General features: G+C 38.3%; 1 protein-coding gene across 3 annotated transcripts in view; it reads right to left on the bottom strand.

The window, feature by feature from the left end:
• The window catches only part of LOC137055656 (urotensin-2 receptor), a 39,706-nt gene extending 26,805 nt beyond the window's left edge, over nt 1-12,901 (bottom strand). For 2 of the 3 annotated variants that reach the window (XR_010900047.1, XM_067429518.1), the window contains exons 1-2: nt 12,439-12,901; nt 10,675-11,766 (exon numbers count right to left, since the gene is read on the bottom strand). Coding sequence is in view for 2 of the 3 variants with exons in the window: in XM_067429518.1 (XP_067285619.1) it covers nt 10,676-11,766; nt 12,439-12,490 (1,143 nt within the window). In the remaining variant the exon portion in view is untranslated. Of the gene's footprint in view, nt 1-2,371; nt 2,447-10,674; nt 11,767-12,438 lie in introns of those variants that run through there. The other variant, XM_067429519.1, reaches the window with a different exon arrangement.
• Nucleotides 12,902-17,697: the final 4,796 nt, after the last annotated feature.

The following is a 17,697-nucleotide window of genomic DNA, read 5'->3' as shown; positions in this document are numbered from 1 at the left end:
CATTCAGGAAGAAGGAGAGTCGTAACTGCAATGCCGACATGGTCATGATCTCGCAATGAGAACATGAACCATCCATTAACGCCATCTCAGCATGTTCACGGCCCAGACATGTGAGACAGCAATCGTGGCCGTCAAATGATGACAGGAAATTATTGCATCCAAAAAAGACGCTTCCCACCCAAGCTTGCTCTTTTGGGAAATCTGCTCTCTTGCGCCAAAGCACCCAGGGGGAATCGCTTCACTTAACTGTGCAAATGCTCTTTTTAAATTCAGAAACACCACTGAATGCACCCTTTCACCGACAAGAGAGATATCCTCTGTCGCATGCTCTTTCTGGAAATGTTCTTCTTTACAGGTGGCTGGAAACAGTGATCGCTGCAAGCAAACCCTTCGGTTCCAAAGAAAAAATCAGAATGAAGCTATGCGCTCTGCCCTCCTATATACTTGTATGTACAGGCTGGACAAGTGGTTTGGCATGCAAATTCCACTCGCCAATTCCATTTACAGTTTTTCTAAAATTTAATTGAGGCTCCCAAGTGAGACCCCATTTGTCAGTTGACTAACATTGTATTTACTGATTGATAGGGAACTACTGATCAGTTATCACTATGAGGAAGTATTAAAGTTGTGATAATTCTTAACCAGCATGATATCAACAGGAAGTAAGTTAAAGTGTGACCTGTGTGTTCAGACTTCCCCATACATGATTATCCTTTTAGATGTATCATGCAAATCACAGTTCGGCAATACCACATAAAACCACAGTCCCTCTGTGCAATAAATAGTCTCTATTAAACTGATTATCAGTCAGCGACCATGTGGCTTAGACAGCACACAGCTGTTATTCAGAGTCAGTGTGAAAGTGCCTCTGTTTTTTCCCTTATCCTTTCAAGGCTGACATAAAGGCAAACAAACAAATGCACAAATGCACCAGCACAGATACACCACGACTCACCCTCAAGATAATTTACCATGAAGGTCTCCAATCTCTTACAATTTCCACATTGGGATGCAAAAAGATGAGAAATCCTAATATAGGGGACAATTACATAAATCACTGAGCCTGCAAAACCTTTTACTTCCAGCTGAGATAAATTAAACTGATGTTTTTCCCGAACATAAACGAGCAGTCCAGAACAATTAAACAAGTGATTTGTTCTGCAACGACAGTCATTTTACAGAGGACAATGTGTTAATGATGTTTAATGATGAATTAAACCCCCTGAATCTCAAAGGCCAGAAGGTCACACTGCTTGCACAGACTTTATTTGACTTTCTTGGACTGTGCATCAAGACCATATATCATCTCTGAGTTCCTGCTGCCTTAATGGTTCTAGCACCTGAGAGAATACCCGTTGCGGCAATGCCCTCCCTCTCCGAGTGCTTAGAAAAATAAAACCACTCAGAGCGCAGCACCTGAAATCAGTGTGGAGCTATAACTCTCCTAAGAGACACCCTGCCCTATCCTGTGTTCCCTGCCCCAGGCTTGCTCTGCGGCATCATCCCAGTTTTCCTCTTTCCGCTCCTCCCGGACACTCCACATAACTCTAATTATTGGCCCACCATGCTGATCCCCATAAGTTCAGCTGCAACACCTTCAAGGACTTCCTCTCCATTCAAAACAAGCCGAAAGCTTCACCGCTCGGATCTGTGGGAAAAGAGAAACTCACAGCATGGGCTGCAGAGATAGGATTATGGTAAACTTATGAGGTGTGTGTGTGTGTGTGTGTGTGTGTGTGTGTGTGTGTGTGTGTGTGTGTGTGTGTGTGTGTGTGTGTGTGTGTGTGTGTGTGTGTGTGTGTGTGTGTGTGTGTGTGTGTGTATAAAGATGTGTTAATGTGTGTTACTGGAGCCATCAGCCAAATTTTCAACTTCCAGAAAGCCCTAAGAGGATGCCAAGGGGAAATAGTGACTGTTAAGAAATAGCATGAAGTGATTTTTGCCTTTTTAAACTGTTACATTTGTCTTTATTCGTGCTGTAAGTAGCTTTTTTGAGGAACATACATATAATGCCCTTACTTCCTTACAGATATAGCTCAGGAATACATGTCCTGAGGAATCAACATGTCTCTGTGACAACACAACACAGTGTCCTAATCAGATGTTAAAGCAATGAAGCTACAAGCAATAAAAGTACTGAAAGTTTTGTCAGTTGCTTGTTTAGTTTTGCAGTCACGTCCATGGAAGTCGTGGAGAAAGGTGCGGTCAAAGTTATGGGGGTGGCTAAGCCTGGCAGAATCAAAAACTGAGAATCACTTAACAGCATCTTTAAGGTCAAACACAATCTATTTTCACATTCCATTTCTGGGAAACAGAAGTGTCAAAATAGAACCCTTTCAAAGTCTGCTAAAAGTACACTACGGTGACTTTAAAAGGTGAAACATGCCTTTATAGACGTTTTCTTCACCGCTGTCTTGGATATTTGGTATCCATTCTTTATTTTCTTCTGCAGAACACAAAAGAAGATAATTTGGTTACCACAGACTTATATTGTCTTTAAAAACAGACATTTCTCAAAATAGGCTACTTTCTTTTATGTTACACAGAGAAAAGAAAGTTGAAATAGAATGATTGTGAGTTTTTGGGTGAAGTAAAACCCATAAAGGAAGTAAAAGGGCATTGCAACACAGAAAGATCAGGGGGCATCATCAGTATTGTTGTGTGTTTCATAATGTGCATGGCCATTCACTTGCAGAAAAGATAAAATGGACAAACACAGGGTCAGCACACAGTGTACCATATTGTTGCACAACCTAGAAAAAAAAGAAGTAAATCCCACTACTCTGATTCTTTGTTTTAATTGCCTTACACCTGTGGAATGCAGAATACAGAGGTGCAGATCTGCTTTGCTATTTCTTTACTAATGCTCTGTGGATCAGATGACCCTGTGATCCAGTCCCTCATTGAGTGTTTCACATGGCATTGGGAAACTAACACATTGGCTAACAAAATACTCCCCAACTATTGCAGTAAGCAAATGTTATGCCAGGAAAATGCACAAGCAGTTCTGAGAGAACATAAAGAATATGGCTTGCAAGCTTTTTTTCATACAAAAATGGCCCATTTAGCTATTTGTATATTTCATCTCCGCCAACTAAAACAGTTCCAGAAGAAGCCAAACACAAGCTTTGCATATCAAATAAGCAATGCACAGGCTAACAGCATGAGTGGATTGGCAGATTCCTTCTAAAACTGCTCTGTAATCTGCATATTATTTAGTTTTTTTATTCCATTAGAAAAATGCAAATAAAAGCAATTCTGCTATTGATCTCAGACATTTGGACCTCACTGTGTGTATTTTTCTTTTCCTTGTACAAACACCCTTGCAAATGTGTAATCCCAGAACTGAACACTTTGCCCTGACCACAAAATAAATTGTTTAGTCTAATAAAGGAAATCATTCGTAAAATTTTTAAAGACTCAGAAATCAAAAACTTTGTTGTTAGAACAGGTACGTGGAGTGATGTGCATGGGCTAAAACGATCAGAGTTACAATAAAAGAAAGAAACAAACATAAAACAAAGAAACATATTAATCGGTGTGTGTTCACAAAAACTACAACTTAAACAATAACTGAACAAATATTCAATTCTTAAGTCTTCATTTTATACTGTTTGTCTGAGAGAGAGAAAATCCTTCAAATCAACCTTCAACTCCAGGGAATAGAGTTTAAGACCTCCTTGCATATTTCTCAGCATAAAGCAGGTCATATACTGGGTTCACTTGCCTTTGTCTTTGTTTTTATGTTATCAAATTGTCAGGGGTAGATCTGGCGGTGACATTGTTGATTCTCTTCAAAACTTAGCATCCCTGTCCACCATCTGAACAATTTTGTGAATACATGGAAACGGCATGATTCATGACAACAGTGCTGAACTTTGAGGCTCAAATCTTGTGAATCACATCTGCTCATTATTTTTTTAACCATCTGCTTGTAATTACTATCAGCCCTGACTTTCTTTTGCAACCAAAAGCTTGTCTTTAAGTCATTCAGACAACATTATCTGTGTTTGTTGTATATCATAAACAGGACTGCATAAGAACAAATTATTTCTGAGGCGAATGTTATAATAAAATGCAGACTATCTTAAACATAAGAATACACCTGTTAATGAATATTAGTATAAAGTCTGTGACGGTTAATATCTGTTTCACATTTTGTTTCTGTGCTCAGTGTCACTTAAGATAATGCTTAATTATTAAGTCTTTAATTAATGGGTCTCTCTGACCTCTAATGCCTCGTTTGTTGATCTTTGTAATCCCTGTTCTCTCATCTGTCTCTTGCCGTTGTAATGCCCTTGTCTCAAAGGCTTAGTCATGCTCTGAAGAACATTCCTGAGTTATCCAAGTGCATGCTGAGTGCAAAACCTCAGTGTGACAAAATGTTTTTTTTATATGATAACTGCCATTATCAATCCATAAAGTAAAATCACTTCTTCTTCTTTGACTTCTTTGTCAAACTGTAAACCCTAACACTCCAAATAATTCATTGGTTTGAGTAGAACCAACTTAAACAAATTAGTTCAATAAAATAACCTTTCATCATGAGTATTTAGAACTTGTCTTTTCTTTTGATTACACATAACTGACACATAAGTAATCTGAATTGTTTAATTTGTATTGAGATAGACATTCTACAAGTGTTTGTTATGGTTAACTGAAATAAAAGTGGAAATAAATTCAAATAAAATATTAGAAGAAACATTTTAAATGTTGCCTTGCCAACTAACTGAAATAAGCTGAATAAAAAAGTTACAATGATCTTTTTTCTTAAAAATTAAACGTAAAATCAAACTTAAAATGAACTGAAATTGGGCTGGGGTTTCTATTTCCCAGCATGCTTTGCCATGACACTCGAGAGAGTGTAAATGCTAGATGTTAAATAACGTAAAGCAAGATTAATGTAAAGGTGGAGATTTATGCTGCGCACCACTCCACTTTTAGACACGCACATGCAAACTTCCCTAAGCACTTCCCCTCGGGGGAATCCCCGCCGCCATTTTGAAGAGAGTTCCACTTCGTGAAGTGGACAAGGGAAGTTTATATGGACAGACCCTCAGTCCCTCGATTTTGACAGAGGGAGCGAGTCTACTTCATATGCACACTTCAGGCAGCTTCATATACCACAATGCAACGCGATTGTGACGTCACCACATATCATCTATAATTTACCAAACCACAAACAATTCTATGATATTTTGATGATTTTTAAAAACATTTGAATATATATATAATGCTGCATTAAACAATTTCGTACAGGAAAAAAATAAAATAATAAATCAACAAGCTTAGGACGTTCCAGTTCAGTCCATTGCAAAGGTTCCCCCAGTAGTGGGCACTCGTGCAACGTATGCAATTGACGCACATCCAAAAGAAAGAGACGAAGGGAAGTTAGCCAGTGAAGGGCATAATAAAAACAAACTGGAACGCAACTCTGTTTGCCAAGGGCTATGTTATGCTAATGATAGCAAATGATTGTCTTAACAATTAGCAAGGTAGCATTTATTGAATTAGCTAGTTAAATCAAAGTTTCCACTACTAAAATATTTAAGTTACGCAAATATTTAAAGTTAAGAGATTAAATTAAAACATACGAGTATAAAATAAAAATCAAGTCAGCTTTAAATTTCTGAATTAAAAAAAAATTATGTGACCGACTGCCTCAATTTTTTGAGTTCTGCCAACTTATTTGGTTTAAGAGTGCTTGGAAAGTTTTTGAATTATGTATTGTTTTTGTTTTTTTAACTTGCAACTTTTAACAAGTGACCAAATTAGCACTGTACATGATGTAGTTATCTTGCATATAATATAATGTAATGTAATGTAATGTAATGTAATGTAATGTAATATAATATCATTAATCCACTTAAGGGAAAAAACAAGCACAAGAAAGTAGCATTAATACATCAATCATTCACGCGTTTTTAACATTGACAAAGCCTTGACAAAGCACTAAAGCCCAAGCTTTTATGTAAACATCTCAGCGTAACATGGCAAACCCCCAGTGGATATCAGAATTATCAAGAATAAAGCAAAATCATAGTTTCTTTTCATCTAAAATTGGGGCAAATGTATAGATGCAAAGGTAAGATGCCTGCAATGTTTCTTAAGTTGCATAACAAAAAATGTTGTCCGGTGTTTGCAAAAGGAATGAGGTAAGGCCTATGGGAAGGAGCTGGTCAGTTTGGCACAGCATGCAGAGTTTCCTGTACATTTTGACAGGAAAAAGCTGTACTGATTACTTTACAAAAAGTCATTAGCACAGATGTGTACATTAAAACCAGCTAGGTGCTGCGTGAGTGATGGCGGTGTCAACTGCCTGTAATAGCCTGACCTTGTAGAACCTCATTCACCTTGTCTCGTAAGACAGATACTGCGGTAGCCTGCTGGATGACGGGAGGTGATGGAACTCTGTGACCCTTTAGTATCAGAGAAAGCCACATTCACCACTGTCGTCTTCAAGGGGAAACCCTGACACGTTTACAGTGCTCGGATCAATGACGCAACAGAAGGAATCCGTGGGCCTGTAAATAGTGATCGATATCTGAGTATCCTACCCAGAGGCACAGATCATAATTAATGCAGAACAATGGATTTTTTAACTGATCATACATACAGTTTGCACGAGATAAGATGCCCGGTTTGGGGTCATTGGAATGATATTTACAAGCATGGACACAAGAGCAACGGGGCCTCATAAACTCAGCCAGCTGTCCTGGGTCTGTCAGTAAGCTGCTACTGTTAACAGCTTTTCAATTAAACTGTTTCTTGATTCGTTTCCATTAACAGCTATATCTATACACCCACACCCATATTGACTCAGAATACTAAATGATGCAACACCATTGTGAATAGCAAAAAAATGCATACCTTTCTGTAATACTGACGTACCCAGAATTGCGCATTGTTTGCACTTGCAGTCTTACAGTTACAGCTCTGCGGTGTATGTCTAATGCATAATGTATTTGTAGCCGGGGCATAATCCAACTTTGCACTCTCGAAACTTTATAAGACGTATTTGATAGTCAGGACATATTTTGATGCACGACCTGCTGATTCTCATTTTCTTCACCCCCCTAAAGCCCATGGCAAACAATCGCACTTAAGTTTACCAACAAAATGAAAGTTAAACATTCAAATCCTTCTGCAGCCATTGAATTTGTATTTCACTCATCCGGCTCTCTACTCAAAGCCGTTATCAATAGCCCTGCACGGAAAGCTCAGAATATTTTTGCAGAAAATACAGAATCCATAAAGTTCTGTACATCCCCTCTCCTTCCTTCTGAGTTTTTACTTTACAAAATATGATAACACTTTCAGCTATCAACACTGTAAAAATAAATTTGCAAACGGAAAAATTAACGGCTCATTCCCTGGACATTATCCAGTAATTTTAAGGACATTTCCGTTAACCCTAACACAATGAAGTTCAAAATTCTAAATACAGGTAAAACACCTGTAAAAAAAAAAAAGTGGCTTTCAGAAGGCAACGAATTACGCCAGTTTTCTCTCACGACTGGGGTAGAACAGTGTAGATTTGTGGTATTAATGTGAATTATAAATCAATTGATCTATTATTGTTGCTTTTATAAGGCAGGTGCAACACTGATTACCGAACCAAGACAGGTTTTTTTTATTATTATAAAGTATGATAGAAATATGTGCAATTCTTCTTTGGTTAACAAAGATCATAACAGTTCATCATCATGCAACTGTTCTGCCAGGAGTACCTCATGCTAGGCTCAAGATGGTCTGGAAGAGCTCCTGGAATATGATGTGTATTGATTTGGATCCTTATTGGACCAGATGAAACAGCCCACCGTCTAGACAAATAAGGTCTCTCACTCGGTGACAGGAAAAGATTTGTGTCCAGATTGAAACAACTAAGGCGGTCCTTTTAATTTAAACGAGTACTTCAGCACTGGGAAGATGAATCTGTATTTAAACTGGGTCATTAATGTAGTAGAAATGTGAAATTATTTTTTAATTTGGTGTTTTCTAGACTGAGAAAAGACAGAAAATGTATTTTTGTCTCATGGGGATGAAAGACAACAATTCCCAGAATGCTTTGCTGCCCTACGAGGCCACTCCCAAAGCCACCGCTACTAAAACACTGGATCACTTTCACTTTCCCTCCGTGACCGCGTTCATTTTCATAAAATCAGTTCGGTTAGAGAACAGACACTACAATTAAAATTGATCATTTGAATATATACTCCAGGGTTTCTACTGATACAAATCCATATGCTAATCGCTGAAGTAACCCTTTAACTTTTATTTACCTATAATAACTTTGTCAAGACGAGTTTATTTAGCAACGTAGGGCTTTGTCGGGGACACTTTGACTTTGCGCTTCCTTTTGATTTGAATGCGAAATGTGACTTTGGTTAAGTTATTATCTAGGCCTTAAGTAAAAGATTATATGGATGCAAATTTAGGTAATTGCATTCCATCTTCAGAGGCTATTCATATAGCTACATTTACTATGCAAAAAAATAGATAAGCAGCAGGTAGCAATTCTAAATGTAAATGTTGACCTTCACATGTTGGTTCTTTGGCAGAATGCCATGAAAACATCATGTATTATTTTTATAATTCCATTAAAATGGTTGAGATTTTTTATGATATGCTATGATATGTCAGAGCATGTTGCTTTCAGCTAAGACAGCTCAAACATGCATTTTAGTCTAGGCTTAAGCCTTGTCTGTGAAAATGGGCATAGAAGAATTATTTGTCACCCACCTAATTATAGCAATCACACCCTCAGTGTTAGTGAATCAATATTTAAACCCAGGGGAAGAGCAATCATTACGTGTAATGTTGATTTAGTGTCTGCGCCAAATGGAGAAATTGTAGGAGAGGCTCTTGTAGAGGTGAGGTTATTTTTAGAGCTGTAGGGACACACAGGTCTTCCTTCTGGCAATGTCCATCACTTCCTAAATGTGGGTCATGTGGCCTATATGACAGATTATCAAAATCCACCCAAGAGGAAAGGATATTCTCAAAAGCAATATTTTCATTGCTCTGCTGACTGATTTCCTCTCTCAGTAGTGGACTGAAGTTAGACAATGAAAGCATAATACGACTTGAGAAGAAAACAAGAAACTCAACAAAGTGTATAGACCTTGGAAGTGATGATATTGTAATCATGGCAGTGATTCAATCGACTGTTTTATACTTTCTTGTTCAGCTCTCAAGGTTTTTTCTTCAGTTAACTGGTTTATTTGTCTTTCTATAGTTCTTTCTCGAACTGTGAAACATAACTATGAACTTGTTCTTCAGACTCATAGCAGTCTGTGTCAGTGGAATTCTAATGCTCTCTAATGGTCATTAAATGTAAATATTGACAGAAAATAATTATTTTTAATATAGACTGTAGTTGTAGTTTTGTAGTTTTGTCAGTTCTATAATTTGCCTGATGTTTAGAAGTCTATAAATATAAAGAAGTCTATAATATAAAAATTCTATAAATTAGAGAGAAATTAACCATAAACATGCTGTCATTATATTATAAGAATAGAGACTCTTTTCAATATGAATGATTACAGATTTTGTATTTATGATACAAAACAGATTCTGATAACCCAATGCAGAATGTTAAAGTTCTGTTATCTATAAATTGTATAGTTTGATTAATGAAAATCCAATGACAAAAATGTACTCCACTGAAGCTAAACCCAAAGCTGAATTGCATGCTGAAACACAGATTGGATCTGAGAGTGCTTAATGAATATGATAAAAGAGCTTTGCTATGTTCGTTTTTCTCTTTTCCTTTCTTGGCTCTGTGTTTAACTGCCATTTGTTGGGAAATTAAAATAAATTTTACGATTAGATCAAGTTCTAATCTAAGGGGAGTTTTGTTTAGTTGTGATTCCAGACAGAATTATTGAAGAAAAACACTGTCATTTATTTTTCTTCCTACCTCAACCCCATAACCTGTTCCAGCCTTGTTAGAGATTTCTTCTTTCAGTCTACAGTCATTCATAAGACGCAGGCATTCAGTATCATGTAGATCATCTTGAAGCTGCTGATTGGGGAGTAATTGATGCTGAGATCCAATCAGTGGAACCCAATTATCATGTAGCCTATTTTACACAGACAAGCAGTTGCACTATGACCAATTATCTAAGAACCAGTTGCTTGTTTGTAAATTGTAAATTGCAAACATAACATTTTTATAGACCTGTAATAAAGGAAAGATCGACATACTATTTAATAGAACGGTGATTCATAAAAAAGACAAAATTCCAGCTACTCAAAAAAGTAAATTCTGAATGTCTCTTCAGTTCATCTTTTACCTGCATTTTCTAATCACGTGTACTCTTGAATGTTTTTTGTTGTTTTTGTTGTTTTTAACAAGATAATTAAAATAAATCATAATGAGCAAACAAAAAAGATTTGCCAAGCATTTTAAGTTCTCGTACCTCATCTGTAGCCCTTTGTGGAGACAAGTGCCGATCAGAAAATCAGACCCATGACCACAAAACTAAAACTCTGTCCCAACTCTGGCCCTGGCTTAATTCAGAACAGACCCGCTGGACTGAGCAAAGATTAAGGTAAACTAGAGAACATTTGGTTTTATTCAGACACGATCTTTGTCTTTCACATTGACTTAGATTGAAAAACAGCATGCAGTTCCAATTGAAGGCCGAGAAGACAAGATCAGGGACCTACCTCAGAGGCTGCTGTTGTTGGTGCGAGAAGTATGTGCGAGAACAAAGCTCTCGGTGCACTGCTGGCTGCTGGAGGACAAGGAGCGACGGGGCGACCGCTGGAAGCGATTCCGTCGGTTGAGGTAGCTGCCAGCTGTCCAAGTCCTCTGTCTCTTGCGAAGGTAATCCTTGTAGTTCTTGGTGAGCAGGGTGTAGAGGAACGGATTGATGCAACTGTTGCTGTAGGTCAGACAGGTGGTCAGATAGTTAATGTTGCGCTTGGCCTTGGTGGAGAGATCCAGCTCCGGCTGAAATTGACCTAGAAGCTGCCAAATCCAGAAAGGTAGGAAGCAGGCCCAGAACAGGAGCACAATGGTAAAGATCAGATACAGGACCTTCTGGTTTGGGAGCTTCTTGGTCTGCTTGAAAGTCTCAGTCTGGGAGATCCAGTAGGTTCGTGCCAGGCGTATGTATAGGTACCCGATTATCACCCCTGGAGCCACGATACTCGTTCCGAAGAGAAACGAGATGTAGATTTTATAAGAGAGAGGGCTCAGGGTGGGTTGACACATTGGCTTGGAACTCTCCGTCATCAGCTGGATGCCAATGATCATGGGTAAGGTGAGAATCAGCGAGGCCGTCCACACCAGAAAGGCGATTGCTTTTCGGTAGCTCTTAGAGCGTTTGACTGTATCCAGGGGCTTAAGTACGGCAAAGTAACGTTCTGTGCTCATAACAGTGAGGGTGAAAATGCTGGCATGCATGGTGAGGAAGTCCATGCTGATGAGGATCCGACACCCGGCATCTCCAAAGTACCATCCCTTCAGGAAATGTGTGCATACCACAAATGGAATCGTGAGTAAGTAAAGTAGATCAGCTAGTGCCAGGTTAATAATGTAGATGTACATAGAGGCAGCCGAGCGCATGGAATGGCACATGACCACGAGTGTGTAGATATTTCCAGACACACCCACAAGACACATTAAGGACAGGATGGTGCCAATGGTGAAGGTGGCAGCCATGTCTTCAGTAGATGCTTCTTCTGGACGCTCCGTCACATTGGAAATCTTTTCCACCATCGCCACTATGGGTTCCATTGATATAGTGGTCATCTCTACAGAGGAATTAAAAGTTTAAAGTGGTTAAAAAGTAAGTTGTAACACTTACACGCTTGTTTAGCATTTAAAAAAAAAAAATTCAATTCATTTTAATCTGATGATAACAATTTTTATGTACCTTCTATTCCTAATAATAATGTATATATTGTATCACATTCTGTGTATTAGGTCAAAGATTTTAATATAACTTTTTATTTGATATAATTGTATAAAATAACTATTTAAAATTAGTATAAAAAATATTTTTAAACAGCTACGTTTAACGTGCCTTATTATTATTATTTTTTTTAAAAAGGCTTGTGTTTTGTAAGTTGTATAAAAACGATTAAAAAAAAATATATATATAATATATATATATAATGTATTTTAACCTATGGCATCTATAAGGTTGTATATTTTTACTGTGCCTTAAATTATTAAAAATCATCTCTTGAGTGGTGGATTAACTCACTTCTTGATATAATCGCTTTAAAGTCAGCTGATGTTAATTAACTATTTCTATCAAATGATTACTACCTAATCATAAAATGAAATAGTTAATTTCTAAGACTAGTCTCTGCACCCTCAAATTAATGAAATATGCTTATCTACCATAACAGACATTTCAGACAAATGACCTCCAAAGTCAAAAGTAATGTCACTACAAGAAGAAAAAAATAATGCTTTACCTTGATTGAATTCCACAGATGGCGTAGCTCCAAGCAGACGAACGTTTAGCATTTATAATGAGTCCAACTCATGGTTTCTCTGAAGAGTTTACTCAGGGAGAATCACACTGTCAGCAAGAAACCCTGTAGCAAAATAAAACTATTCCAGTGGACCAAAAAGAAATTACTAAAGTCGTGTTGTGTGTGTTAGGACACACAGATCCCGTCAATATAAAAATCGTAAATGAGATAGGCAGGTGCTTCATCCATGTAGGAAAAACTTCTGTTATTCTTCAGCAGAATGTTCTCTAAATCACAAACCTGAGTGGCAGATCAAAAAATCCCACAGGTTCAGAACAACAAAAGAAAGTGGTACGAAGGGGAAAAGGGCAGAATCCTCTTAGATGGATATGCCCAAGGAGGCGATCACTTTGAGCTACAGCTGGATTTCGAAACCCTCTCCTCCACTGACAGAGCGCGTGCCTGCGAGGGGTAGAGAGAGAGAGAGCTACTCACACACTAACATAGAGTGGGAGGGGAGAGAGGAAAGGAGAGAGAGAGGGGGAGAGAATGAGAGAGAGAGAAGAGATTGGCTGGGGGAAAGCATTGTGAAGAGGTATTCTGGAAATGTATGTGTGCGTGTTATTTGTGAATGACTAATGAGCTACTACCTGAACTCATTCATTTATATAACAGATAGGAGACTGACACACACGGGTGAGGATTCATATTACACGTTTGTGTTTCTGTCTCCAAATAAAGAGAAATAATAATGAAACAGAACATAATGTACCATAACATGCTGCCCTTACAAAAATAAATTTGCAGGCATTTCAAGCAAACAGGTTTAAGGTAAAAAAAAAAGAGAAGCAATTTACCCTTCTTGTTTGTGTGTAAATTGTAAAAAGTTCCTGTTAGCATTGCAATCAAAATGTTCTCCACTTTGGTGTTCCAAGGTTAACATTTTGCACTGTTGATTTCACAGAATGAGCACAGACCAGGTCTTGACTGGGGTGTAATGCCCTGTCCTTCACTTTAAAGATGGCGTTTTTATCCCAAAAGTCATCCCTCTAAAAATGGCTTAAAATACTATTCTCAGCGGGTACTTAATACATACCTGGCAGTTTTCGGCACTTTTATGAAAGAAAGCCAGCCTTGTTCCATTTTTCACAAAGATATGTTACCCTTACAGGGACGAATCCACATTCAAAGCTTGTTTACGACTCTAGTGTTGAAGGATGTCGAGATGGCATGGATTTAGAATGAACTTTATACAGAATACTCCCACATTTTTAATGGATCTCTTGTGTTATGGAGCAAACAAATGTTCTCCTTTTTAGCTAAATATTCAAGGGTTTTTCTATCACAAACATTTCAGGGAGAGTAAACAAAAACAATTATTAACACTTCGCAATAAGGTTTAGTTTATTACCGTGAGTTAATTTGTTATGTATCATATGAACGATATTCTACAGTGTTTAATGATCTAGGTTAAAGTTTATCAAAAATATACTGCTGTTCATTGTTAATTCATGTTTGTTCAAAATAAATTAACTTTAATATTAACTAATAATTGAACTTAAAATGTTAAATGGATATAGATTAACTTAAATTAATAAACGCTTACACTTATTTTGTTATTATTAGGTTCATTGCACATTAAAGTTATGATGTAACAGAGGTTGCAAAATATCTTTTATTCCTTATTGTGATATGCATCAATGTGAAACAGATTATTGAAAATGTGAAAAACGTTGGCCAAGGACTTAGTTATATCCATCGGTTGTTGATTGGGTGGCAGTTTTTGATGAAAAATTATGTGGTCAAAAACAAATCTCAATAAGGAATCAGGTCAGAATAAGATTTTTTAAGATGTGTGTAGAAAATCTGTTATAGTGAATTTCCATTTAGTTTGGAAATATCTAGTTTCTCACACGTTTTACCATAATTAATTGTTTTTTTTTTGGGGGGGGGGGGGGGTATGCATTTAATATCTGGGATAAAGAAGCAATAACTCTTCACTGCAATTTGAATACAGCATTTGTATTCATGTGGCAGTCACTGTGATCCAATGTTGAGTTAACACATGAGCAAAATTAATGCCAGTCTCCATGATAAGATGAGTCTGTGCAAATGTGTCACAGCACCATCTCAATTAATGGGATACCGTGAAGTGGTGAGAGGTCAGAGCAAATGCCAGAACACTCATTTGAGCACATCAACGCCACTGCGATACAATCAATGGCACTGAGCTTATCCAAGCACACATTTGGATTTGACTCCATTAATTCAAGAATATGGGGGGAAAACAACCAAATTATAATGCCCCATTTCGACTGAAATATTCACAGCTCCCCTGAGTCAACAATATGAATCTGATCTGGAATCCTCAGGAAGTCATATCTCCGACTTTATTATAGCCAGGTTCATATGATGGAACACAGCCTCGGTTGATAAAAGTTCAAAGGGCTAGAAATGAGGTTTAGAGAATTTTTTGCCCTTTCAGATGGACAATCCAAGTCAATAATATGCTCTGGTGCACGCGACAGACATCATCCAAAGCTCTAGCATTTTGGACTATCTTATCATTTGATTCAGAGAATATTATTTGTAGGTCATCCATTTTGCCTTTGAGCAAACTATCTGTCTCATCTCATCTCTGAGGGCCAGAGTAAAGATCATTGTAACTTCATGTCAAGGGCAGCTCATATTTTAGCGCTGTTTTTGCTTGGACTCCAAGACCACTATCAGATTAGTAGATAGTGTTAGTCTCCTGTGGCTCCTGTGAAATGTACATCTGGAGGTCATCAGGAAGGGATACATGGGAAAGGTAGGAGGAATAGAAGGAAAAAATGACAGTTGAGTCATAAACTGAACAGCACGGACACAATGCAAAGTTGAGTGTTCGTCTTGCTGGAGAGTAGAGCACTGTAATTATAATAACAATGTACAGCCTGATCAACAGAGATGTGGGAGTGAGTGCAGGAGAAGGGCTGGTTTCTTGTCTGATTCTAGAGTTGTCCTGTAACTGATGACGACCAACTGATTGCTCCAATTGCACTAAATTGTAAGTTAATGTGATGTGATGTTAAACCATTGAAGGCTACATGGGATCTGACAATCTGAGTCTTCTGACTAATGCTTGTTCTTCCATAGTTGTAACAATACCACTTGTTCCATTCCTGAATGTCAATTCTAGACAGATTGTCAGACTGGTGAGGATTTCTGCTTGTTACACAGTTAAGCCAGTAGGTGGAGTCTAGGGTTGGAGTGGTATACTACGGTGGCCTAGTAGTGCAACTGTACTAAATTAAACCACAACACAATGGAATCAAGCCACAACACAACAGAATCAAGCCGCAACACAACAGAATCGCCACAACACAACGGAATCAAGCCACAACACAACGGAATCAAGCGACAACACAACAGAATCAAGCCAAAACACAACAGAATCAAGCCGCAACACAACGGAATCAAGCCACAACACAACAGAATCAAGCCGCAACACAACGGAATCAAGCCACAAAACAACAGAATCAAGCTGCAACACAACAGAATTAAGCCACAACACAACGGAATCAAGCCACAACACAACGGAATCAAGCCACAACACAACAGAATCAAGCCGCAACACAACGGAATCAAGCCACAACACAACAGAATCAAGCGACAACACAACAGAATCAAGCCACAACACAACGGAATCAAGCCGCAACACAACGGAATCAAGCCACAAAACAACAGAATCAAGCCACAAAATGGAATCAAGCCACAACACAACGGAATCAAACCACAACACAACAGAATTAAGCCACAACACAACGGAATCGCCACAACACAACAGAATCGCCACAACGGAATCGCCACAACACAACAGAATCAAGCCACAACACAAGGGAATCGCCACAACACAACAGAATCAAGCCACAACACAACAGAATCGCCACAACAGAATCGCCACAGCACAACAGAATCGCCACAGCACAACGGAATCGCCACAACACAACGGAATCGCCACAACACAACAGAATCAAGCCACAACACAACGGAATCAAGCCACAACACAACGGAATCAAGCCACAACACAACAGAATCAAGCCACAACACAACAGAATCAAGCCACAACACAACAGAATCAAGCCACAACACAACAGAATCAAGCCACAACACAACAGAATCGCCACAACACAACAGAATCAAGCCACAACACAACAGAATCAAGCCACAACACAACAGAATCAAGCCACAACACAACGGAATCAAGCCACAACACAAGGGAATCAAGCCACAACACAACAGAATCAAGCCACAACACAACAGAATCGCCACAACAGAATCGCCACAGCACAACGAAATCGCCACAACACAACAGAATCAAGCCACAACACAACAGAATCAAGCCACAACACAACGGAATCAAGCCACAACACAACGGAATCAAGCCACAACACAACAGAATCAAGCCACAACACAACAGAATCGCCACAACACAACGGAATCAAGCCACAACACAACAGAATCAAGCCACAACACAACAGAATCAAGCCACAACACAACAGAATCAAGCCACAACACAACAGAATCAAGCCACAACACAACGGAATCAAGCCACAACACAAGGGAATCGCCACAACACAACAGAATCAAGCCACAACACAACAGAATCGCCACAACAGAATCGCCACAGCACAATGAAATCGCCACAACACAACAGAATCAAGCCACAACACAACGGAATCAAGCCACAACACAACGGAATCAAGCCACAACACAACAGAATCAAGCCACAACACAACGGAGTCGCCACAACACAACAGAATCAAGCCACATCACAACAGAATCGCCACAACACAACAGAAATGCTCCCGACTACGAGGGGGCTCTCGGAGTGCAGTAAAGTTAAATAAACACTACGATCAGTTTTAAGAGTGTATATAGACATGAAATATAAATTCAAAATCAAAAACTCAAAAACGTTTTTACTCTCTATCACGGTGCTTGATGCCTAAGGGAATGTCTGCCGATTCCACCAAGTGGTTCAAAACTAAAAATAAAATTAGGAATTAAAATTACTTGTTTTGTTCAAATTCCAGTGTTGTGCATTATTGAGTCAGTTTTTTTAACAATACAACCAAGCTGTGGAATCTTAAAGGCACAATATGTAATGTTTCAGCATTAAAAATATAAAAGATCACTATATCTATGTTATATATTTTTTAAAGTTGTGTGTTTACATTATCCCGACAGTTCCAATTAACTTCTAAATCCAGAGAAATT

This window comes from Pseudorasbora parva, chromosome 21 (assembly GCF_024679245.1).
Source record: "Pseudorasbora parva isolate DD20220531a chromosome 21, ASM2467924v1, whole genome shotgun sequence".
NCBI lineage: Eukaryota > Metazoa > Chordata > Actinopteri > Cypriniformes > Gobionidae > Pseudorasbora > Pseudorasbora parva.
This window is presented reverse-complemented; position numbering and strand designations above follow the sequence as displayed.